Source organism: Chrysochloris asiatica, unplaced genomic scaffold (genome assembly GCF_000296735.1).
Source record: "Chrysochloris asiatica unplaced genomic scaffold, ChrAsi1.0 scaffold00057, whole genome shotgun sequence".
Classification (NCBI taxonomy): Eukaryota; Metazoa; Chordata; class Mammalia; order Afrosoricida; family Chrysochloridae; genus Chrysochloris; species Chrysochloris asiatica.
The window spans coordinates 4,563,243-4,589,112 of NW_006408575.1; the positions used below are offsets into that span (position 1 = coordinate 4,563,243).

General features: G+C 44.7%; 1 protein-coding gene across 2 annotated transcripts in view; it reads right to left on the reverse strand.

Annotated features, from left to right (window-relative positions):
• TNIP1 (TNFAIP3 interacting protein 1) overlaps nucleotides 1-25,870 on the reverse strand; it is a 56,553-nt gene that overhangs the window by 11,689 nt on the left and 18,994 nt on the right. For both annotated transcript variants that reach the window (XM_006863893.1, XM_006863892.1), the window contains exons 4-10: nucleotides 23,279-23,362; nucleotides 21,057-21,248; nucleotides 16,968-17,062; nucleotides 15,018-15,141; nucleotides 8,127-8,216; nucleotides 3,014-3,079; nucleotides 2,751-2,882 (exon numbers count right to left, since the gene is read on the reverse strand). In XM_006863893.1, the coding sequence (XP_006863955.1) occupies nucleotides 2,751-2,882; nucleotides 3,014-3,079; nucleotides 8,127-8,216; nucleotides 15,018-15,141; nucleotides 16,968-17,062; nucleotides 21,057-21,248; nucleotides 23,279-23,362 (783 nt within the window). The remainder of the gene's footprint in view (nucleotides 1-2,750; nucleotides 2,883-3,013; nucleotides 3,080-8,126; nucleotides 8,217-15,017; nucleotides 15,142-16,967; nucleotides 17,063-21,056; nucleotides 21,249-23,278; nucleotides 23,363-25,870) is intronic.

A 25,870-nucleotide genomic window follows, 5' to 3' on the forward strand; every position in this document is an offset into this window, starting at 1 on the left:
GAAGACAAGAAAGAAGGAAAAGATCAAAATGGATGTCAGAAGAGACACTGAAACTTGCTCTCCAGCATAAAGATGCTAAAGCAAATGGAAGAAATGAAGCGGTCCAAGAGCTGAACAGAAAATTTCAAAGGTCAGCTCGAGAAGACAATATTACAACGAAATGTGCAAAGATCTAGAGTCAGAAAACCAAAAGCAAAGACTACGCTCAGAATTTCTCAAGCTGGGGGAACTGAAAAAAATATTCAAGCCTTGACTTTCATTAATGAAGGATTTTCTGGGCAAATTATTGAATGATTTCAATAAAAAATCACTGATGCATCATAGACACAGAGAGGGAGAGGGGCTGTGTGCTGACAACCAGGGGGCAGGCTTGCAGGGTATACCCTTTGGTTGGTTGATGATGCATGGAGGGGATTGTAACCAGGTCAATGGAACGATATACGATAGGATGAATGTAAAGCTAACGTTCTCCCATGTAAACTGTCACATAATTCACAATAAAGCATTTTAAAAAAATCATTGAAGCATCAAAAGAAAACTGAAGGAAGACACAAAGTCACTGTACCAAAAGGAAATAGTTGATGTTCAATTGTTTCAAGAGGTAGCATATGATCAAGAGCCAATGATATTGAAGGAAGAAGTCTAAGGTGCAGTGAAGGAACTGGGAAAGAACAAGACACAAAGAATTGATGGAATAAAAATTAAAATCTTACAAGAAAGTGAGGCGACACAGGAGGCACTCACTCATCTATGCCAAGAAATTTGGAAGACAACTATCTGACCAACTAATTGGAAGAAATCCGTATCTGTGTCCATTCCAAAGAGAGGTGACCCAATGGAATGCAGAAATCACCAGACAGTATCTTTGATATCCCATGTAAGTAAAGTTTTACTAAAGGTAATACAAAAATGGCTGCAAGCATGCATTGACAGAGAACTTCCAGAAGTTCAAGCCAGATTCAGAAGAAGCCATGGAATGAGGGATATCATTGCTGATGTCCAATGGATCTTGGCTGAAAGCAGAGACTATCAGAAAGATGTTTACCTATGCATTATCGACTACACAAAGGCTTTCGATTGCGTGGATCATGACAAGCTATGGACAACAGTGTGAAGTATGAGTATCCCAGAACACTTAATTGTGCTCATGAGGAATCTGTACATGGACCAAGAGGCAGCTGTTCAAACAGAACATGGGAACTGAATGGCTTAAAATTAAGAAAGGTGTGCGACAGGATTGTACTCTTTCACCATATTTATTCAAACTGTATGCTGAACATCTAATCTGAGAAGCTGGGTTATATGAAGAAAAACGTGGCTTCAGGATAGACTCATTAACTCAAGCAATATGCAGATGATACAACCTTGTTTGATGAAAGCGAAGAGGACTTAAAATATTTACTGATGAAGATCAAAGAGCACAGCCTTCAGTATGGATTGCATCTCAATATACAGAAAAAAAAAATCCTCACCACTGGACCAATAAACAACATTCTTATCAATGGAGAAAAGATTGATGTTGTCAAGGACTTCCTTCTTCTTGGATCAACTTGGATCAACACTCATGGAAACAGCAGTCAAGAAATCAAATGAGGTATTGCATTAGGCAAATCTGATGCACAAGACCTTTTTAAAGTGTTGAAGAGGAAAGATGTCAGCTAGAGGACTAGGGTGTGCCTGACCCAAGCCATGGTATTTTCAACAACCTCATGTGCATGCGAAAGCTGGGCAGTGAATAAGGAAGACTGTAGAATTGATGCTTTTGAGTTATGGTGTTGGAGGAGAATATTGAAAGTGCCATGGACTGCCAAAAGAACCAACAGCTCTGTGTTGGAAGAAGTATAGCCTGAGTGCTCCTTGGAGTCTAAGATGGACAAACTTTGTCTCTCATACTTCGGGCATATTGTTAGAAGACACCAATGTTTGTAAGGTGGAGGGTCAGAAAAAAAGAGGAAAACCCCAGCGAGATGGATTAACAAAGTGGCAGCATCAATGGGCTCAAGCGTGGCAACAATTATGAGGTTGGCTCAGGACTAGGCTGTGTTTGGTTGTATTGTGTATAGGGTCACTATGAGTCGGTACCGACTCGATGGCACCTAACAACACAACAACAAGCATCCCGGAGGCTGTGGCTTGTGTCAGCCACACACATCAAAGCAGACACCAGCTCCTCAGGGCAGCTGCTCCTGGGTCCCCAGCCAGTCTGGTCCCCCTTCATGTTCTGTGATCCCTGTGACTTCTTGGTAGGACTTCCTATGCTCCTGCTAATTAATTTGCTTGTGCAATAAATTAGTAACTTAGCATCTCTTTCCCCCACAAGGGTACATCTGGGCTGCTAAGCACTGAATCACTGAAACACGCTCTAAGGAAAAATAACCAGGTCAATGAATGTGTCAAGCTCTGGCTAATGTGCTAGCTCCCACACAAACAACCTCTATACCCTAAACACTTAGCAGTACCCAGCCCCTCCTCTACATTCTTTGTCCTCCATAAGGTTCCCCTGTCATATGACTTTAACTGAACGAAAAGTTCTTCTGTAAGAAAACAGGAAAGTTTGAAAACCAATACCTCGGGAAACTGAGGCACACAGAAGGGAAAATCCTTTGGCCTATGATCATCCCGCCCTTCACCATAGAGCCAGAGATAGAACATTCAGAGTTCCACAGCCCCTGGCTGGCTTGTCCACTCTCCTGAGCTTCCTGTGAATGGTCTGCCAGAGCGGGCAGGCAGAGACTGGCAGTGATGCTTACCTCCTCCATTTCAATCTTGGACTTGGCCAGGAGGAGCTTGCGGTCAAAGTCACGCTGCTTCTGCTCACGCTCAGCCTCCAGGTCAGTCACCTGCTTCTGCATGTCGGACAGTTTCTGGCGCAACTCAGTGATCTGGGTGCAGACGCAGAACCAGAAAGTGTGAGGGGGCAAGGGTCCAGGATGCACCGGGGCACAGGAAACCAGAGGCCCTGTGAGTCAAGCCAGATCATTCCAACCTTGAGTCCCTTCAGCCCCCAAATTACCTTCTGTTCGTACTGTTGCTTCATGGAGCGGAAATGCTGGTCCCATTGCTTGTTCACTTCAAGCAGCTGTGGGGAGAGATGCGGGTGAGCAGCAGATAGGCAGAGAAGGAGTAAAGAGAACCACCTCCCGGCCCCTGACACACACCAGCTCCATCCATATTGTAATCTGTATCAACACTTCATTTCCTCCTCGAGACTGAGTAATATTTCATTGTAAGTATGTGACTATCTTTTGTTTATTAATTCATCTGTCTGTGGGCATTTAGGCTGTTTTCACTGTTTGGCTATTGTGTATAGTACTACAATAAATATTTGTGTACATGTTGGAGTCCTGGTGTGGTGCTGTGGGCTAATGCGTCAGACTGCAAAGTCGCTTGAACAGCAAGGTTGGTGATTCAAGCTCACCAGCTGCTTCTTGGAAACCCTATACAGGGTCGCTATGGGTTGAAATCGACTCAGTGGCACTTAACAACAACATACTAGGGGTGGAGTCCTGTTGTGGCACTGTAGGATTAGTGCTCACTGTAGGACTGAGAACCAAAAGGTTGGCAGTTCAAACCCACCAGCTGTTCCTCGCAAACCCTATGCAGAGTTGCTGTGAGTCAGAACCAACCTCATGGCACTTAACAATAACAACAACAACATATGAGGGGGGAGTTTCAAAAGTTTGTGAAAAAATTCCATTATCTTTTCATTCTAATTTTCCAGTGAACTTTTTGAAGTACTCTTGTATACAAAGACAAAACAAATGTAGAGAGACCAAAGCTTACTACTGGTTATTAGGGGTGGACGAGGAGCCCTGGGGACACAGTGGAATGAACACTGGGCTGCTCCTGAAGACAAAGATGAGCAGCCTGCTTCCACAGATTCAGAGTCTCAGAAAACCTAAGGACCAGCTCTACTCTGTCCTAGAAGGTGGGTCACTATGAATCCGAACTGCCTCCTTGGCAGCAGGATTGGTTTAGGGGTGAGGAAGAAGTGGGCAGGGGAAGTTAACTGTGATGGAAATTTTACATGAAGGGTAGACAATTACTGTAATTGCTGTCAATAAGTCGTCCACCTGGAAAAAGTTGAATTGGAAAAAGTCGTGTGATAGATATATTAATTACACTGACAAAAACCAAGAGTAGGTCCTGAAGCTACTTGTTGTTAGTCGCTGTCACGTCGGTTCCGACTCATGGGAACCTGGTATAGGGTTTCCAAGGAGCTGCTGTAGTTAGCAGTCTAGTGCTCATCCTACAGCACCACGCCAGGGCTCTGAAGCTGCTGATGTTCATGGAATTAAGTTCCTTGGTTTGGAGATTTAGGGTCATGGTTTCATTGGATGTCCCAGTTCATTGGGCTAATAGGTGTTTCATGCTTCTGTTCTACCTCCTAGTTTGGGAGTGGTGCCTGGGGTCTTAAAAGCTTAAGTAGCCATCCAAGGCAAAACTGGTCTTGGAGCAACAGAGGAAGAAGTATCAGAAACAGGAGGAGGAAAAGCAATGTGTGACTAATTGTCTCCAAGAACATTAGTCTCCTTTCCCATAAGACCAGAACTGGATGGTGTCCAGCTGCCACTACTGAACACTATCGATTTAAAATGCCATAGAAAAATCCTGATCAAAAATGGGAAAAATGCAGAACAGAATTTCAAATTCTCATTGACTCTAGTGCCATGGATGATGATGAGCCCCTGAAACTACTCCTCTGAAATAGTCTTTAAACTTTAAACTGAAAATATCCCCCGGCATGATCTTAAAATCTAAACAGCAGTCTAGCCTAACTCATAAAAAAGGTCTGCCCTGTTGGTATTGGAGGATAAGCACTGGACTGCTACCCAGAAGGTTGGTGATTCAAACCCACCAGCCACTCCTTGGGAGGAGATGACGCTTTCTGCTCCTATAAAGATGGCAATGGGTTGGGTTTGGTTTGGTTTGGTTTGGAGCAGTATGCTCTTTAAGAAGTATATGGATAAAATTGGCAACAGCAACTCAAAAGGTGACATAAGGAAGCTTTGGGGGCAGTGAGTTTATGTTAATACAGGAGGAACAACTCAGAAATCGAGGGTGAGAAGGGTGCAGAACTTGAAGAATGTCATCAGTGTCATTAAATGGTACATTTGTTGAAATTGTTGAATTGGTGTATGCTTTGCTGTGTGTATTCCCAACGTCAACAACAAAGTAAATAAACTCTTGAAAAAAAAATGCATACACATGCCTGATCAGCTCAGCAATATTTACAGTACAAACAAATCTAGAGGCCCACTTATAGTATAAACATTGTGAAATTATTACAATGAATAAGGCATCTAATATATTTCCTCAGTTTCAAAATGATACTAATTATTTTACATACTCTAGATATAATAATAGGTCCTCAGGGGACAAAACGAGCCTTACATCATTCAATACAGGCAGTCCCCAGGTGAGTAATGAGATCATTCCTAAGCGTGTCTTTAAAGTGAATTTGTAGGCAAGTCAGAGCAGGCGTCTATGGCTCTTACTTAGCCTGACTTGAGAGCAAGAAAAGGCTCAAAGCCGTTCAGCAATTTAAAAGTGGCACATGCAGCAAGTGAAGGTGATTGTGATGAATATTTTGCAAGTAGAGGCTGTTGGTTCTATCCTTTCAATGTGAGGGAAAATCTACCTAGCATTAAAGGGGATACATATGACTTGTCTTTGTAACCCAGTGACTACCTGTAAATAAAACAATGAGAAAGTGTATCCCACTTTTCAGAAGCATTGAGATATGATGAAAAGTACTCAGAACTTTGAAAATATGATATAATAAAGATAGGAATGTTGTTTGTCTCACCAGAAATCCTATAAAACATTCATAGTCGTCAAGTGCCATTGAGTTGGTTTCAACTCATAGCAACCCTGTATAGGGCGGCTTCCAAGGAGTGGCTGGTGGGTTTGAAGTACTGACCTTGCAGTTTAAACTGATCTTGCGATCCAGTGCTTATCCTACAGCACCATTCATAAACAAAACAACACAAATAAACCCGCTGCCTTTTGAGAAAATTCTGACTCATAACAACACTATATAGGGTTTCTGAGGCTATAAATCTTTATGGGAGCAGAAAGTCTCATTTTTTTCTCCTGCAGAGCGACTTGTTTTTTGTTAAGTGCTGTCGAGGTGTTGTTGTTGTTAGATGCCATTGAGTTGATACCGACTCATAACAACCCTATACACAACAGAATCAAACACTGCCCGATCTTGGGCCAACCTCACAACTGTTGCCACACTTGAGCCCATTGATGCTGCCACTTTGCCAAACATCTCGCTGGGGGTCTTCCTCTTTTTCTCTGACCCTCCACCTTACCAAACATGATATCCTTCTCCAGCAACTGGTCCCTCCTGACAATATGTCCGAAGTACCAGAGGTGAAGTTTGACCATCCTGGCCTCCACGGAGCACTTTGGCTGCACTTTTTCCAATACATATCTGTTGGTTCTTTGGTAGCCCATGGTACTTTCAATATTCTCCTTCAACACCATAACTTAAAAGCATCAATTCTTAAACGATCTTCCTTATTCACTGTCCAGCTTTTGCATGCATATGAGGTTATTGAAAATACCATGGCTTGGGTCAGGCACACCTTAGTCCTACAGCTGACATCTTTGTTTTTCAACACTTCAAAAAGGTTTTGTGCAGCAGATTTGTCTAATGTAATACCTAGTTTGATCTCTTGACTGCTGCTTCCATGAGTGTTGATCCAAGTTGATCCAAGAAGAATGAAGTCCTTGACAACTTCAATCTTTTCTCCATTGATAAGAATGCTGTTTATTGGTCCAGTGGTGAGGAGTTTTGTTTTCTTTACATTGAGATGTAATCCATACCGAAGGTTGTGCTCTTTAATCTTCATCAGTAAGTATTTTAAGTCCTCTTCACTTTCAGCAAGCAAAGTTGTATCATCTGCATATCGCAGGTTGTTAATGAGTCTTCCTCCAATCCTGATGCCAGATTTTTCTTCATACAATCCAGCTTCTCGTATTATTTGCTCAGCATACAGTTTGAATAAATATGGTGAAAGAATACAACCCTGTCACACACCTTTCTTAATTTTAAACCATTCAGTGTTCCCATGTTCTGTTTGAACAGCTGCCTCTTGGTCCATGTACAGATTCCTCATGAGCACAATTAAGTGTCCTGGAATACTCATACTTCGCAATGTTGTCCATAGTTTGTCATGAGCCACACAATCGAAAGTCTTTTGTGTAGTCAATAAGGCACAGGTAAACATGTTTCTGGCATTCTGTTTTCAGCCAAGATCCATCAGACATCAGCAATGATATCCCTTGTTCCACATTGTCGAGTAGGTAGGTTCAACTCATAGCGACCCTGCATAGGGTTTCCAAGGAGCAGCTGGTGAGCTTGAACTACTGACCTTGCAGTCCAGCACATTAACCTGCAGCACCACACCAGGACTCCTGGCAGAGCGACTGGTTGGTGGTTTGAACTGCTAACCTTGTGGTTACCCTACAGCCCCACCAGCACCACTCTATCAGTACACAGGAAAAACCCACAGAAATATGCAGTGAATGTTGTCACCTGTGTGCCAAGCCAGACAGTAAGGTTCTCTACTCTTCTGATAATGAGCATTATGTTACTTTTGAACCAGAAAACAAATGCATAATAATGTTAATGAAGAATCTAAAATGAATATGTACATAGATGAAAGATTGAGAGAGGCCTGGCTTTCAAGTGGGTTTCAGGCCCAGGGAGCAGGGGCTCAAATTATGGAGGAGGACCTGGGTGAGCTGTATGCAAAGGAGGGGACAAAGGATAGGCCCACAGACAAGCTGAACCGTTGTACGCTCCACAGCTCCACACCAGCAGAGCAATTGCCCACCACAGGAAGTAGGGCTGACCCCAGGTCTGGAGAGACTAGACGACACTCAGGTGGAGGTGGGGAGAAACATGCATAAGATACAAGGGAAGAGCCTAAACTTGTGGAGACGGATTCAAAAAAAGGGGGCAGCCGCTCCCTGACCTGGTTTATCATAGAATATATATATAAACTCATCACAGCACCAGCCAGAACCAGGAGGTCAGGGAGGGCCTTTGTCCTGCTGCTGCTCTCAGAGAGCAGAAGGGTCTTCCCTGGACTCCCCATCCAACTACCTACCTCAGTACGCTGCTGCTCCAGCATCTTCACCTTCTTCTCAGCTGGGCCTAAGGTGCCCGCCTCTGGCATCTTCCCTGCTGTCATACCAACCTGGGAGAAACACAGAGGGGCCTTCACCAAAGCTTCAAAAATCTTCTCATCTCCCACCTCCCTGCTTTTCCCACCCCCAAGACACACATCCTAGCCAAGATTATGTTCCCCTTCCACAAAACATCCCCCTCCATGACCCACCAGCACTGCTTCTGCTAGACCACTCCCTACCCACAACCATGTCTTTCCCTACTTTGCTCCGTTTCTATCTGCCATCTAAGATCTGCAGGTCTAACCCTGTCCCCCGCAGCACATAGCCACAAGATAGTCCCTAGCTTTGGAAGCAAGAATTAGGTATTTCTTTAAAGTTTTCTAAAACGTTTGTTTAAAAAATGCTTTTAAAAAGTACAGAAATAAAGCTGTGTGTGTGCGTGGTTAGTACAGATACATACACATAATTCCTACTTCTGTCCTCCAAGAGCCTAAAGTAGGGATACCCTAGCAGCAATGAGCGCATCAGTGCTCACGTCTTGGTTTCTAAAGCCATACTCAAACCAAACCAGACTCCTCGGAGCAATGGCTACTTTTAGAGAAGTAGATAAGGGAAAATACAGGGTGATGCAGTGGGTCACATGTTGGGCTGCTAAAAATGAGGCTTTTTGCTCCTGTAAAGCTTTAGAGCCTTGGAAACCCTACACAGGGACGCTATGAGTTGAAACTGACTCAATAGCATACCACTACCATCAACCACCTTATTGTGCAGAAAATAAAAAATTCAGTGGGGAGAGAATGGGGGAAAAATGGAATGAGGACATCTAAAAGTTACAGGAGCCAACTTAAAAGTGCTTCCAGTGGCCAAAGTTAGAACAATTTGGACAACAAAATAAATTCTGATAGTAATGCCTGAAAGCAGGGGCTACATGAATCTTGATGACATGAAGTCACCTAACTGCTCTACACTTCTTTCCACAACTCTGAAATGGACTCATAGTCCCAACCTTATCTGCCTGGCACAGAAATGGAGATAATGGATTTGCAAGTCCTCAGTAAACTTTGCATTGCCACACAGCAATAAATCATGAAGTTATTAAGATAATTACTATCATTACACAGGCGCAGGGTTGGTTAAAAGTAGGGCTTGGAGCGGCTTCATTTCAGCTTGACCCCCTGCTGAGAATCTGCCTTTCCACCCCCATACATTGTTGTTGTTAGGTGTCACTGAGTCACTTAGACTCTGAGGGTCCCTATGTACAACAGAACAAAACACTGCCTGGTCCTACACTATCTTCACAATTGTTGTTAGGTTGAGCCCATTGTTGCAGCCACTGTGCCAATCTGTCTCGCTGAGGATCTTTCTCTATTTCATTGATCATCCACTTTACCAAGCATCATGTCCTTTTCCAGGGGCTGGTCCCTCCTGATAACATATCCAAGACACATAAGATGAAATCTCCTCAGCCTCACTTCTAAGGAACATGCTGGTTGTCCTTCTTCCAAGACAAATTTGTTTGTTCTTCTGGCAGTCCATGGTACTTTCAGAATTGCTCACCAACACCGCAACTCAAATGCATCAATTCTTCTCTGGTCTTCCATATTTATTGTCCAGCTTTCACATGCATATAGACGCCACTGAAAATACCATGGCTTGTGTCAGGCACACCTTACTCCTCAAAGTGACATCTTTATTCTTTAATACTTTAAAGAGGTATTTGCAGCAGATTTGCCTAATGTTTTCTAATTGATTTCTTGACTGAAATGAAAGAAAATGAAATCCTTTTCTTCAACCTTTTCCTTCATTTATCATGATGTTACTTATTGTTCCAGTTGTGAGGATATTTTTAATTGAGTTGTGATCCATACTGAAGACTATGGTCTTTGATCTTCATCAGCAAATGCTTTAAGTCCTCATCACTTTCAGCAAGCGAGGTTGTATCATTTACATAGCTAAGGTTGTTAATGAGCCTTCCTCCAATCCTGATGCCACATTCTTCTTCAGATAGTCCAGTTTCTCAAATCATTTGCTCAGTATTTAGAATGAATTAAGTAGGGTAAAAGCATAAAACCCTAACACACACCATTCCTGATTTTAAACCACACAGAATCCCCTTGTTCTGTTCTATGTACAGGTTCCACATGAGGACAATGAAGTGTTCTGGAATTTCCATTCTTTGAAATGTTATCCACAGTTTGTTACAAACTACACAAATCCTTTTACACTCAACCTATAGTATTTTGTTTCATTGCAATGATTACTATACCCTCCATGCATCATTGGTTAACATAATTTGCTCCTATTACTTTGTCTTTTTTTTTTGATGTACACAAAAATATGCAGGAATATATAATAATTTAAACAACCAAAGGGCACATTTTGCAAGCCTGCCTCCTGGCTGCCAGCATACAGCCTTTCTCTTTCCATGAGTCTAGAGTCCTCAGCTGCTCTATCTCGCCATTTCATCATCTCCATCTCTGGTGTCACTGCTTCTCTGGATAGGGTCTCACATTCCACTCATGCTCTTCATGTTCTTCTCCTTTGACGGTCCTAGGGTCCTCTGTTCCTGGAATGTAAGATTAACTATGTCCCCCTTTATGTTACAAAACTTCTATTTTTTCAGTTGTGACAATCGCAATTAGTCATGATGATAATTACTCATTATTGAATCATAAAACTCTTATCCCTCTCTCCTTTTACCAGACCCGTCTAGACAAGATGAAAACTATACAGTGGGGATTCTATCTTTCCCCGCATACTCTGAAACTATACTCCCTCTTGAAAACTTGTAAGCCAGTCACTTTGTGCCTTTATACCCCCACCCACATTTCAGGTAGCCAATGTCTAAACTGCCTGTCCCTATCAACCCTGTGTACAGAGGGGATAGGTTTGATTCTTGATGTGACGACTTCTTCCCTCTCAGTCTTTTGAGCTACTACATCCATAAGTATAGGTCAAGTTCATCAAATTGTAGCAATTTTCACTTACTTCCTTTATCAAATTTCTTTATCTTCCTCTAGTCGAATTCTGATCATCAAGCCACTGAAGCTAGGTCAAATGGATACTATCTGCAAGTTTGGGCATTCTTGTGCATCTCCCCCAACTTCATATCAACTGGATGCTTCACTATCAGTGTCCATGGACTCAGGAGTTCCTAAGTCTCCCCAAACTTCAGATAAACCAGCCCTTCCTCTTCTCTCGCTTATCTCAAGGTTTATAGGAGTCTATGGAACATGGTTGAACCCAGACCATTTCTTCATTGCTGCCTTTCCCCCACTTCCACTCACATATAGACCAACATGGTTGCCAGCTAGCTTATGTGCCTGCTCATGTGTTCCTTTGAGTTTCAGTCTTGGAGGGGGTTTGTCCTGAAGGGACTTGATTACTTGCCTTGATGGCTTCCTGGCGAACAGCTTGTTTTTTTCTTGTAATAGCCAAGCAGACTGCCATTTTGGTTTTTGTTTTCTCCTGCTGGTCTTTCTTTCAAGAAATATCTTCTGTTTCTCTAGCTGCTCTGGGTTGGTCTGCATGTCCTTTCATGTGGGAATGTCCCACCTCAGAAGGTTTTGGATGGGGCTCAAGGGATCCACACATACTTTTGCATAGTCAGTAAAACACACAAAAAAAACAATTTTTTCTGGTATTCTCTACTTTCAGCCAAGATCTATCTAACACCAGCAATGATATCCCTCATTTCAGGTCCTCTTCTGAATCTGGCTTGAATTTCTGGCATTTCCCTGTTGACATGCTGCTGTAAATATTTGTGAATTATCTTCAGCAAAATTTTACTTGCATGTGACATTAATGAAGTAATTCAATGATTTCTGCATCCCGCTGGGTCACCTTTTTTTTTTTTTGAATGGGCACAAATATGTATTTCTTCCAGTCAGCTGGACAGGTAGCTGTCTTCTGAAATTCTTGGCACAGACTAGTGAGCGCTTCCAGTGCTGCAATTAGTTTATAGAAAATTTTCAATCCATATTCTGTCAATTCCTGGAGCCTTGTTTTTTGCTAATGCCGTCAGTGCAGCTTGGGATTCTTCCTTTAGGAACATTGGTGGTCGTGGTTCTGTGCCATGGAGTTGGTCCTAACTCACAGAGGCCCTGTACAGAGTCTCCAACGCTGTATGTAAATCTGTACGGGAGCAGAAAGCATCATCTTTCTCCCTTGGAACAGCTGGTAGTTGCAAGCTGCTGACCTTGAGGTTAGCAGCCTGATTCGTAACCACTATGCTATCAGAGTTCTTGATTATATGCTACCTCCTGAAATGGCTGAATGTCAACCACTTCTTTTTGGTACAGAGACTCTGTGTATCCCTTCCATCTTCTTTTGATGCTTCCTGCATCATTCATTATTTTGCCCATAGAACCTTTTTTGCTAGTCAAGGTTTGAATTTTTTCTTCAATGCTTTCGGCTTAAAAAAATGCTAGGCTTGTCCTTCTTTTTTGGCTTTATAATCCCAGGCCTCTACATATTTCATTATATACTTTACTTTGACTTTTCATGTTGTCCTTTGAAAATTCCTGTTCAGCTCTTTTACTTCATTTCTTCTATTCACTTTAGCTACTCTTAAGTCTGAGAGCAAGTTTCAGTCTCTTCTGACACTCACACCTTGGTCTTTTTTTTTTCTTTCCTGTCTTTTTAATTACCTTTTGCTTTCTTCATGTATAATGCTCTTGAAGTCATTCTACAACTTCTCTTGTCTTAGCTCATTAGCATTCAACGTAATCTGTTCTTGAGATGGTCTCTAAATTCAGATGCAATATATTCCAGGTCTTATTTTGGCTCCTGTGAACTTGTTTTACTTTTCTTCAGCTTCAACCTGAACTTACATCTGAGTAATTGATAATTTGTTTCAGTCAGCCCCTGGCTTTAGTTTGGCTGATACTGAGCTTCTCCAGTGCCTCTTCCCACAGATGTAATCATTTGATTCTTATGGATTCCCATCTGGTGAGGTCCCTGTGTACAGTAGCCATTTATGTTGTTGGAAAAACAGGCATTTGAAACAAAGCAGTTGGTCTTGCAAAATTCTATCATGCCATCTCCAGCTTTGCTTCTGTCACCAAGGCCATATTTGCAATTACTGATCCTTCCTCTTTGTTTCCAACTTTCCCATTCCAATCATCAGTAATGACCAATGCATCTTGATGGTATATTTGATCAATTTCAGACTAAAGATGCTGGTAGAATTCTTCAATTTCTTCATCACTGGCTTTAATGGTTGGTGTGTAAATATGAATAATTGTATTAACTGGTCTTCTTTGTAGGGGCATAGATATTACCCTATCACAGCATTGTACTTCAAGAGAGATAGAGAAATGCTCTTTATAATGATGAATATGACATCATTCCTCTTCAATATGTCATTCCTGTTATAGTAATCCATATGATTGTGTAATTCAAAATGTCTGATAACACATTTCAGTTCATTAATGCCTAGGATTTCAATCTTTATGTGTTCCATTTCATTTTTGATGACTTCCAATTTTCCTAGATTCATACTTAGTATGTTCCACATTCCAATTATTAATGTATGTGTGCAGCTGTGTTTTCTCATTTTGAGATGTGCCCCACCAGCCAATGAAGGTCCTGAAAGTTTCACTCCATCCAGGTCATTAAGGTCAACTCTGTTTTGAGGAGGCAGCCCTTTCTCAGTCATATTTCTAGCACCTTCCAGCCTGAAGGGCTTATCTTCAGGCACCACATCTGACAATGTTCTGCTGCTGAGTTCACAGGTTTTTCAGTGGACTGCCAGGTCAGACCTGAATTCACTATACCACTTTTATTAGCTCTATGCCATCTTCCTTATTTTCTTCAGACTTTATCTTAATTTGATTCATGTTTTTACTTAAAATTATTATAAAGGCAACTTTCACCTGAATCACCTAGATCCCTGTATGCATGAGAATCACCTTGGGATCTTGTTAGACTATAGATTCTGCTTCAGTATATCTGGGGTTGTTGTTGTCGGGAAGTGCTGTCGAATTGGTTTTGACTCATAGCGACCTTGTACAGGGTTTCTGAGGAGCAACTGGTAGGTTTGAACTACCAACCTTATGGTTTGCAGCCCAGTGCTGATCCTACAGCACCATACTAGAAGGCAAATTCTCACCAGGGGGTCGAGCCAGAATGAAGTAGTTAGAAGTCCTAGTTGAAAGACAATGAGCCCTACTGTGCAGTCACTGTACCCCGATAAGGGAAAAAGGCCTGTTTGTAAGGGGTTGCGACTCAGCTCTGAGGCCAGGGAAAAGGTAAAGAACAGTGACAGTGATGTGATGGGATGGGATGGATGCAGAGTAAGGCTTGGGGAGTAGGTGTGTGCGGGAAAATGGATGAGCAGTAGGAAAAAGTCATGCTGATGTCTGCTCAGCCATTCCTTTCTGCATTTCAGAGACTCTTGGAGGCAATGAAGGGGCTGGGAGGTGAGTGGTTGGAATCACACAAGCCTAGCAGATCCCCCAAGGCACTTCTACGTACCACACTAACTGCCAGAAATCTCGGAGATACTGAACGGTATTTGGGGAGCTACCTTTTAAGAGTCCTGGAATGTGTTCAGAGAATGTGTTCAGGCTGAGCAAATGACACTGTGCCACTGTCTCTGAGCAATGACTGAAGGAACAGGAGCTGTTCAGTCTGGAGACAAGGAGGCACAGTCGTTGTTAGTGGCGTCTGAGTGTGGGTGCCAGGGAATGGAACGCTCCATGGGGCTGAAGGCAGAGTAAGAGCTGAGGAGTGGAAGCTCCAGGGAGGGAGATGTCAGGCCAAGATAAGGCAAATCCAGCTAACAACTAGAACTGTCCCACAGTGAGCAAACAAGAGCCTGGGGACCAGCATCAAGGATGCTAGAGAAAGAATTCCTGATCGCATACCTGTTGCTGGCCAGCCACCACCTTCTTCGGTGTGTCTTCCATCTTTGGGGAGTCTGGCTGTCCGGAGACACCCTCTTTGCAGCTGCTGCTCGTCAACAACTTCTTGAGCTCCATATTTTCCTCTCTGGGTTGGAGACAAATGGAGAAGTCACAATGTTGGCCCTGGGTTAGGGCAGCTATGGGGCCTCAGACACACTACATATAAGAGTTATATCTAAGTCCTCAGGATTCAGGAAACTCTTGAAACTTGTCTCAGGTAGGACTAAAAAGGCATCTTTAGGCTGCCTTACTGGAAACCTGTGGGATTTCCTAGAGGTCTCTGATCCTAAACAGAAGGGTTTCCCCAACTATGGGCAATCTTTCTTAGCCAGAACTATTGATTACGTGGTTTTGGTTTTTTGTTGTATTAATTTCAAGAGTTATCATCTATTTATTATAGATGGTGCTGTTTTCTGTTTAGTGAAACTTGCCTTTATAATAGTTTTAAGTAAAAACATGAATCAAATTAAAGTAAAATCTGAAGAGAAAAAGGTAGGTGACACAGGGCATAATGAAAGTGGTGAAGTGAATTCAGGTCTGACTGAAATATGGAAACCATTACTTTAGGTTGTGTTTGTCAGTTGGGTTTCCCCTGAGTAATGGAAACAGTAAAGTAGCTTTTCCTAGCTCACACAATGGGGACTTGTCCTCTTGCCTTACAATCCATGGGCCTTTCCTCCAGTCTGGGGCTTTTGGATCCAGGGATTGAGTCATTATGGCTATAAAACCCCCAACTTCTTGGCCATGCAAAAATACATAAGCACATGCTGACTCAAAATGGCACAGGGGCTCAGGTTGTTAACTATTACTGTGGCCCAACTTCAGATATATTATTATTATTCCTTCTCTCTTCTGCTGATTCTAATAAGCAAGAGAAAGAAAAAACCCTGGAGTGGTGAATCCTGGCTTTAACCCAGATGTCTTCTGCATGTACCTGAGTTCAGCTGGTACCCAAGAGACATGCCATCACTTCGATCATCCATTATCAAAGTGCAGGCAGGGATTATGGCCCCTCTAGGAAACCAGGCTCTCATTGTGAGACCTGAAGCCAGTCTCTATCCCTCTCTAGGCCTTAGTCTCCCTTCTGCACAATGAGGGGTTTGGCCTATAGGATCTTCAACAGCCCCTTGAGCACTGATAGCCAAGACCAAGGTGTGGTCCTGTGCCCATCTACATCAGAAAAGCAGAGGCTAAAGAAAAGGATAGACTCCTAGGTCTTACCTCAGACCTACTGAATCAGAATCTTGAGAGTGGAGCTTGACAGTGAAGGGAGGGGCAGATATGAGAAATTCTCGTGCCCCAACACGCACAACTGAGTTCGAGACCCTGCAGCCCAGATGGTGGTTATGGTTATGTGCCTGGAGTCAGTTCTGACTATCAGTGACCCTGTACAGGGTTTCCGAGCCTATAAATATTAATGGGAACAGAAAACCTCCTGCAGAACAGCTGGTAGTTTCGAACTGCTGACCTTGAAGCTCACAGCCCGACGAAGCTACCAGAGATCCTTGATAAGGGAGCCCAAACTGTTCCCAGGAAGACAGTGCAGAAGAGAATGGTGACCAGCAGGGGGCAGCAAAGTTCTAAGCCCTATTTCAAGCAGCCAGTTGGAAAACTATTAACAGGCTATGGGAGCTAGTTTTGAAAGTAGTCCAATTTGCAGACTTTCTTCTGAAGCTCTCAAAGCACTTTACAGACACACTCTAAGTTTCTAAGAGTTTACTCTGTCCAGTTCACAGAGAGGAAATACCAAGACCCAAGGAGAAAGAACCAAGATGCCTGGTATCCAGCAGGGCTCTGGCCCAACCCGTCAGAGCTCTCAGCTCTCATCTAGGCTTGTGCTCCCAGAACTCAGCACTGTGTACCATGCCTCCTTCTCCTTCCGTCATCCCCACTCCTGAGGCCTGGATTTACCGAAGCCTCTCAGCAGCCTGATCCCTTTGTTCCAGGCCCTTGTCCAGCTTGGCCTTCAGGACCTCATTCTCCTTCCGAAGCTGCTCACACAGGGTCTGCAGGACAGACAGGTAGATAGGAGTAAGGGTGGAGGTACATCTCAAATGTGGTAGATACTGGAAGACAGGAGAGGGGCTGTAGCCACCACAAGTTCCAACTTTGATCCCCTGACCACCCCTTTGGGGGATGCTGGAAGCCAAGTCAATAGACTCTCCAGGCTCCTCGACACATCCTCTCCCTTGGGGACTAGCTATGAGGGTGCATGGGCAAGAATCTGCCACAAGGTCCTCTTCCTCCAAATTAAGAGTTTGCCATTCCCTCACAGGGCTGTTCCCACTATCTAGAATTTTCTTCTCTCCAGCCTTCCCATGGCTGACTTCTACTCACTCAGTAATAGCTGAAATGCTATCTTCTCAGAAAAATCTTCCCTGACCCCCATATCTCTGCTAAGTTAGGTCATCTCTGTCCTCCTCACTCTTAGCGCCCGCCCTTCTTGGTGCTTGACACAATTAGAGCCATATAACTGTGTCATGATTTTCTTCATGTTTGAGCCCCTCACATCTTTCTAGTCTGTGAGCACCCAGAGGGCTATGGGTTACCCGATCCCATCCCCTCTTCCACAGGGTCCCCAGCCCTAGCACAGGAGCTCATAGAAGCTCAGCTCTGGACTTTGCTAAAGAAGCACATGACTGAACGAACAATAAGCGAGTCCTAGGAGGTCTACAAGGTGAGTCTATTTGTAGAGTGTGGAGGCTTCACGTGTTGTCAGGTGAAATGTTAGGAGGAAGGGTATTGGGTGGAGACCTCCCCAATTCCTCACTGTGTGGCTCAGGCTTTATTTCTGAGGCTCAGTTCCCTCCTCTACAACATGGGACAATTATTCCTTCTCTGCCCCCTCACAGGGTTACCATGAGGGTTAAATTAGACCAGGAGAGGGACTGTCCTGGAGACCTGTCAGTCACTGGAGCCTGTCTGAGGACTTCTGTGAGAAGTGTTGCGAGGTGGACGTCCCAGATGAGTGGGAAAGGTGAGGCACTAATGGCATTATGGTGAGGTCATCAGTACTGTTATTTATCTTTCAACAAATGCTTATTGCGCATGAAACATGTGCCAGGTCCCTGGCTAGGTGCTTTCCCAGCGCTGGCTCATTGGAGCCTCAGAACCTCTGCAAAGCGAATTCATTTATCTCTATTTTAAAGGGAGGAAAATGTATGGAAAAAAAAAAAAAATGCATGAAGTCACATAGTTAAGAATCCAAACCAGGAGTAAAATCCATCTGGCAGAACTGGTGTCTCCTCAGTGATGGCAGACCTGAGAAGGGAGAGATCGGGGAGTCTATGAAGGAGTGGGTGTGGGAACAGAGCCAGTGGAATTCACTAAACACTGCCTCTGCTTCCTTCTACTTCCCAGATTCCTTGCAGATAGCAAGTGATCACATGACTCGTTCCAGTCAATCAATGATAAATTTAACAAGTGACCATTTTGAGTTAGCCTACCGACTCCACGGCATATAACAACAACAACATGCACAATTCTAGGAGTCCTTGGGTGGTGTGCAAACAGTTAAACACTCAACTATTAACAGAAAGGTTGATGGTTTGAACCCATCCAGAGGCATTTCAGAAGAAATGCCTGGTGATCTGCTTCAAAAAGTTCCAACCAGAAAACAAACAAACATTGTTGTCTAGTTGATTCTGACACAGATTCATGAATCCTCAGAGTGGCTGGTGGGATCAAACTGCTGATCTTTTGGTGAGCAGCAGAATGCTCATCCACTGTGTCTCCAGGGCCCCTTTCTGAAAAGTCACGTGGGATTGCCATAAAGTGAAATCAACTTGATGGCAACTGTTTTGGGGGGTGTATGTTCAATGCTGTGGCTAAAACAGACATCTCATATTCCAAAGGGTACAAGATGGTGAGGCCTCTATCAGTCTGGGTCCCTAAGAAACTGGAGCAGAAGCAAATACCTGCCAACTTAGAATATGAAGTAGCACACTTTTAGTATGTTACATGGTGAGATTTCAGCTCTATTTGTTTCCACAGCAAAACCTAGCTCTTACTGGCTAACGCAGGGGAGACTTGGGAATGCTGACTGAGACAGCCTTGAACTGGAGGGTTGGTTGGAGATGAGGGAACCCAGGCTGAGAAAACACACATGAGGTACTATTGTTGTTGGTCCCCTCAGGCCACGCAGAGGCTCTTACACCATACCTGGCCTTGATAAATGCTTGTTGAATGAACCAAGAAGCAAACCAATGAATGAATGAAGAGGGGAAAAGGATTAGTTTATGTCCATCTATAGCCTGGATATATACCCAGGAAACCAAGGCCCTGAGTGGGAACTCCAGGGTACAGAATGCCTCGTTCCTGGTCAGTGAGGGAAGGCCTGGGTGAGGCCTCACCTTCTGTCCTGCCCTTCTAGGCTGTTTCCTCAGACACTCTGGGTTAAGTGGTTTGGGCACAAGTTAGCCAACTGCTAGAGGTCTTCAGATGTCACCAAGATCACCAACTCTTTCCATCAGAAGGACTACTGAAGCTCACCTGTGAGTGCATGTGCTCACTCATTTCATCATTCATTCATTTGCCAAATGTGTACTGAGCACCTACTAAGCACCAGGTACTAGGATGCAGTGGTAAATAAGGTAGACAAGGTGCCTGCCCTGCTCATGAAGCTCTCATTCTATTCTGGCAGAAAAGCACAAGGGGGGAAACAAGTAAATAAACTACCTAACATTAAAACAAATGGGACCTGGCATAAAAATAACAGAAATTGGTGGGATGCCTTTCACAAAGGCTGATTACCTCTCCTCATTTCACAACCGAAAAACGGATGCTCAGCAGTGATCAATCACACACCAGGAACTGCACCCGGTGCACCTTCCTAATGCTCAGCTTTCACATCTTCAAGGCCCGCTGACAGCTTCCGGAAGGAAGTTCTCCCCCCTCGGGCTGGCCCTGCTCCAACCTTTCCTCCCAAAGGTCCCATCCCACCTGGAGAGCACCATGCTCTCCAGACCCTCTGTGCCTATTCCCCATATCCCCCCTCATACCATGTCTCCCACCTACATGCTGTTGTCAACCAAGTCCTTCCCACAAGCACACTCGGTAGACTTCTTTACCACCAGTGCCCCTTCAATGTGTGCTGGCACAATGAGGCCACACACCTGTGACTGGCATACAGAGAGGGCTTAAGGGGGAATAAGGAGACTTCAATATAATTATAACAAGGGACTGTGTCCAGATCCTGAGCCTCAGTTTCTCCACTTGCAGAATGGCCACTAATGATAAGCGAATCCTTCCGTCCCCAAAGTCCTCAAGACTAAGAGGTGACCACTTTTCAAGCTCTTACTATGTTCTAGGCACTGTACTCAGTACTTCATGCATGCTGCCTCATTTAACACTCACTGCAATCCCATAAGCAAGGTATTCCTAGTTCCATGTTACTGGTAAGGAAAGTGAGAGACAGAGGCGTTAAATGACTGGTTCAAGATCATACAGCAATAAAGTCACTACTGGAGCCCAAACCATACAATTTCAAGGTCTTGTCTGGCCTAAAAAGAAAATCTGACTTTATTCCAATGATATAGAGTTTTTGGAAGAAAATTTTATTGCGGAGGTAGGATGGAATGATGGTTAAGATCTATGTTCGAATCCCAGACCACTATTGATTAGCTGAATGGCCTTGTCAACCTATGAACTGAAGATAATGGCAGTTTCCACCTCGGGGGTCAGAGGTAGGAACTGTAAGGAGCTGACCCCTGTCCCTTTCTTTTCCCTGCCTTCAGTGGAGGACAAAGGGAGGTGCACTGCTCTCGTAGGCCCACATCACTGAGTCCTGAAAGTATCCCCAACATGACATTTGGATCGCCCTCTCCCCATTTCCCAATCATTACCTCTTCCTCTTCCTGCCCACTACTTCCTTACCCTGTTCACCATCCTGAGCAAGAAACCCAAAATCCGCCCACAACATCACCCTCAGAAGTCCCCATGGCTCCCTCTGGATTCCCCACAAAAGCCTCTCCCAACAACCGTCCCCTGCTCCTGCCTCACCTGCAGGATGGAGGTGCGCTGCTCATTCTTGTGCACCTTGGAGGCCAGCCGGTTGAACTCAAGGGCCATGCGGCCCAGGTGGGTGAAGAGCTGGCTGTGGTCCGGCTCCTCGGCGCACACACTAAGTGTGGTCTCCAGCCGCTGCAGATGCAGCATCAGGTTGCTGTCCTCATGAGGCAGAGGGCCCAGCTCCTGCTTGTGGAGAGGGGGGCACCAGTTACTCTTCACCCAGGCCTGGGAAGGCACTGCCAGCTCATTCTCTCTCTGCTTCCCCATTCCTCATGACTCAGTTTCCCCCTCGGGGCCCAGCTCAGCCAAGGGAAATTCTCCAGTTACACAGGTTCCCTGTCTGGGGCTGACTCACAGGGCAGGAACCAGAGCTCCCAGGCCACTGACTGGCTTAGTCGCCATGGAAGCCACCATCATCCCAGGCTCTGGGCCTCACTCAGGGTCTGTGGGTAAGTCACTCATCTCTGGGCCTCAGTGCTGTCAACTATTGCATGAACATGCCACCTCACAGGGTCCTTATGGAGATGAAGGAGCACAGGCCCAGAACCGGTGTAACACTATATAGATATGTAGCACTACTTGAGCTCAGGAAGTCTTCATCAGAAAGCCACACAGGGACCAAAATGGTCTGTCTGAATTTTACATGTAAGTGGGTGTCTTCTGGGGGGAACAGCCCAAGCATTTGTCAGCTTCTCAGAAGGCCTGAGACTCAAAATAGGTTAAGAATCACAGCTCTAGATATTAACAAACAAGAGCACTGCTCTTGTTATGCCAACACTGTGCCCTAGGACCCATGGGGCACCTCACTGCTGATTGTGGCAAGTCCAGGTCTCTGCCTGGTGTCTGAAGCACAATAATACTTGGTCCCACCTGAGAAGGCATCTGGCTAGGCATCCCCCTCTTCCTCCCCAAGCCTTCTCAGAGTCCCCTCTGCTTGAGCAAACCCTGCTTGTCCTCCAGGGTCCTATGCACATTTCACCTCCCACAGGGGCCCTTTCCTAAACATTTATGAGACTCTAAGGACATCAGAGGTACAGGGAGACTCGTGTTGGCTCAGGCTGGAAAACCAAAGTATAAGAAGAAAGAACTTGCCCAAAGTCACCCATGAATCAGAGGCAGACCTAGCGGCTAGAGCACAGGTTTCCTGACCCTGCCACACTGACCTCCAGCTGTCACAATGGAAATGACCTCTGACCACGACTTGGCATTTAGCTAGGCAGGACCTTCTTAATCTTGTTTGCACCTTGTTCTGTCAGGGAATAATGCTACTTATTCAATTAGGCATTCTGTCCCAGGTGTTGAGGTGGCCAGTGCTGACACATATAAGACTCATGAATTGTTTCACGCATCTGATTTCTCCCACTTGTTTGCAGGCTCCGGAATGCTGTCTTCTCTTAGCTCAGCCAGGCTAGGCACATTGCAGAGGATAAGCAGGGGACACACTAACCAGATAAAGTCACAAGTCCAAGGCCATAGAGAGAACATTTTCTCACAAGGGTTCCCGCCTCCTCAGCCACCTTCGCAGAGCCCTCAGGGACAGAAGATCTCAGGAGACAGACAGAAACCCTTTCTAATACTCTGAACCGTCTGGTGAGGTGGAGGCATGCCAGTATAAGATGGACAACTACGTGATGAGGCTACTGCCCTGGGGGTTCACAGCTTCAAGAAGCAATCAGTGAGTAAAAGAGCAACGTTTGCCACCAAAATTGTTTGAGGCAGTGTGAGTCCAATGACCAGAAAAGCATTCGAGCATGTACTGCGTGACTGACAACAACAAACTATCTCAAAGATGGGAAGGAGGAGGCGGAAAAGGCAGACTTTAAGACCTTAGAAGGATTCTCCAATAAGCTGGCTGCTTTAAGATCTAGGAGCAGAAAGACACTGTAGCTGGGATAAAGAAGCCTGGCAACCCACAGTGCTGAATCAGAGAGTGTGTGAGGTATCCAGTGCTCAGCAGAAGCTGACAGACCTCAAGAAAAGCCCAGGCTTTCACAATGGCTGGGTGTCCCTGTGGCCAGAGTCCAGGAAGTCACCAACTTAAGACATTTGCATATGTGAGCAAAAAGCACACCCATCTCCAGCTCCTCCAATGCTTCCAGATGACCCTGGGGTCCCTGAGGTATCTGAATGGGCCCTGAGCCTCTCACACAGGAATAGGGATGGAAACCAAAGAAACAGGTAAGAAGGAACTGAAGCCCTGTCCATCCACTCACCATCGTGTTCCTGGTGCAGCCACCACTCTCTGGTGGGGAATTCTGCTCCTCAGTGGGAACCACTTCAAATTCAGAGGAGGTGCCCTGTGCAGAAAGGAGTCAGGGGCTGGTAAGAGAAAGCACCTCATTTCCCACCCTTAGGATACCTGAAGCTGGGTACTGGGAGGAACAGAGAATGAAAGGGCAGAAAACCTCTTCTCACCCCAATTTGTCCCCGAGGCTCACTCTGTGCAAAGGGGAGCTAGCCCAGGCAGAGCTCACAGGGGATCTTGTACATCATTTCAGGTGAGACCACAAAGCAGGGGTCCAAGAACCTACCATCACTCACTGCATGATCTCAGGTCACGTCCCCTCTCGTCCATTGTCCTCATCTCTTACATAGGGATGTAGAACTAGGTGCCCCAGAGTCCTCTACCACTCTTAGATGGCATTTTCGCAAATTCCAGTATTTCCCAAAGCATCCATGACATGAGTCAGTGGGTTCTGTCCGCTTTGGCAAAAGAGGAAACTGGGATCATAGAGTTAGCTTATATGAAAGCAAGGTCTAAACCCAAGGACTATAAACCCAACATTCTTGCTACTGCACCAGAGCTATCTCACAGAAAAGTCAGTGGCTCAAACCCACAAGCTGCTCAGTGGGTGAAAGATGTTGATTTGTGGCAAGATGGTGGATTAGGCAGACACCCTACTCAGACCCTCTACAAAGATGACACAAGAGATCAAATGAAAAGAGATATGGATAACAATCCTGGAACGCTGACCTTCATAGGAAACGCTAGAGATGTTAACTCTAGAAGAAGTTGGGCAAAAACAATGAGAGAGGAGACAGACAGAAAACTGTCAGCTGACCTGACACGGCAGGGCCACAGTGAGCTTTGTCAAGCAGCATCTGATTGAGACAGCAGCCTGATAACACAAATGCATACCAGTGGCTGGCGATGAGAAAGGTGAGGTTCTCTCTTGTTCCCCGCACCCTCCTGGTGACTAGAAGCACGGTCAGCCCCACCCTCACCCAGTGACACGCCCACCTGCCTAAGGTGGGATCTGGATCAGGCTCCTGGTGTAGCACCCTTCATCTGGAGGCACATGACCTCCACCTCAATGCCAGGTCCATGGTCACTCCTGAGCAAAGCAGGACCCCTTCCATAACCAACTGCCCTGCCCTCATCTGCCCTATGGGCCCCAAAGAGTGCCTTCTGAGAACAAGGACTCTGACCTCAGCCACCCTCTGAGTTGGCAAAACTACTACTAATTCAGACACTCTGACCCCACACAACATGTAGGCCACCAGGAACTCCATCTGAAACTGGGTGTCCCACTTCCTCCCTAATCTACCCTGTGAGCTCCTTGGCTAGCAAGGGTGCCAACTCTTACTAGATGCCCTAACCCCAAGTTTTCTCCTCTCTGGTCCTGCTCTGCCCCAGTTTTCTCCTTTCTTTTTTTCCTTTTCTCTCCCTTCCCTTATTTATTATCTTTTCTTTCTCTGATTTAAAGTTTTCTTTCTTTTCTTTATTCCCCCTCCCTATTTTTTTCTAAGTTTGTTTGTGGACTCCTGGTGTAGCACTATATCAGCACTGGACTGTGAACCACAAGGGTGGCAGTTCAAACCCACCAGCTGCTCCTCAGAAACCCTACACAGGGCCGCTATTAGCACCAACTAGATGGCACTTAACAACAATTATATTTATTGTGCTTTTTTATTTTCTCATTTTTATTATCTTTTCCTTTTTTTAATTCTTGTTTGTTTCTGTTGTGTTTTTTCCTTTGGTTTGTTTTTGTTGTTATTTGTTTTCATTTTATTTCTCTCTTTTTTTTTCTTGTGCCACCGATGTGAGAGAACAACTGTGCCCATACAGCCCTGCCTCACCTGCACCTTCTGGAGCCCCACCCAATGGGTGAGGGCCACTACCTACTCCTTTACCACCTGATCAGTGATAGACAGCAGCCAACTCCAGTCAAACCTGCCCTCAACTGTACTACCCCAACAGCAATCACAGAACTGCATACATATTTCGAGTCTTTATCACACTCACCAGGAGACAGATGGTGAGTGCTTAAGAACTCACCAATGATACAATCGTCAATTAAATACCATGAGAATAATACCACCATATCTCAGGGACAATAGCCAATTTCAGTTCACATAAAGATACAAGACAGAGTGAATTCAACAAGTGACGAAAATACTTAGCCAGAAAATGTTTCTGAGACTACTTGATAAGGAACTCAAAAGAATGATGTCCTATTAGGTACCTTCTATGGATTGTTTCCTTCTGTGGATTGAAGAAGTCCAAGGTGCATTGAAGGAATTGGCAAAGAACAAGGCACCAGGAATTGATGGAATATAAATTGAAATCTTTCAAGAAAGTGAGGCGGCCCAGGCACTCAACTCATCTCTGCCAAGAAATTTGGAAGACAACTATCTGGCCAACTGATTGGAAGAGATTCATATTTGTGCCCATTCCAAAGAGAAGTGACCAAATGGAATGTGGAAATCATCGGACGATATCTTTGAGATCCCAAGTGAATAAAGTTTTACTAACAGTAATACAGAAATGGCTGCAAGCATACATTGACAGGGAACTTCCAGAG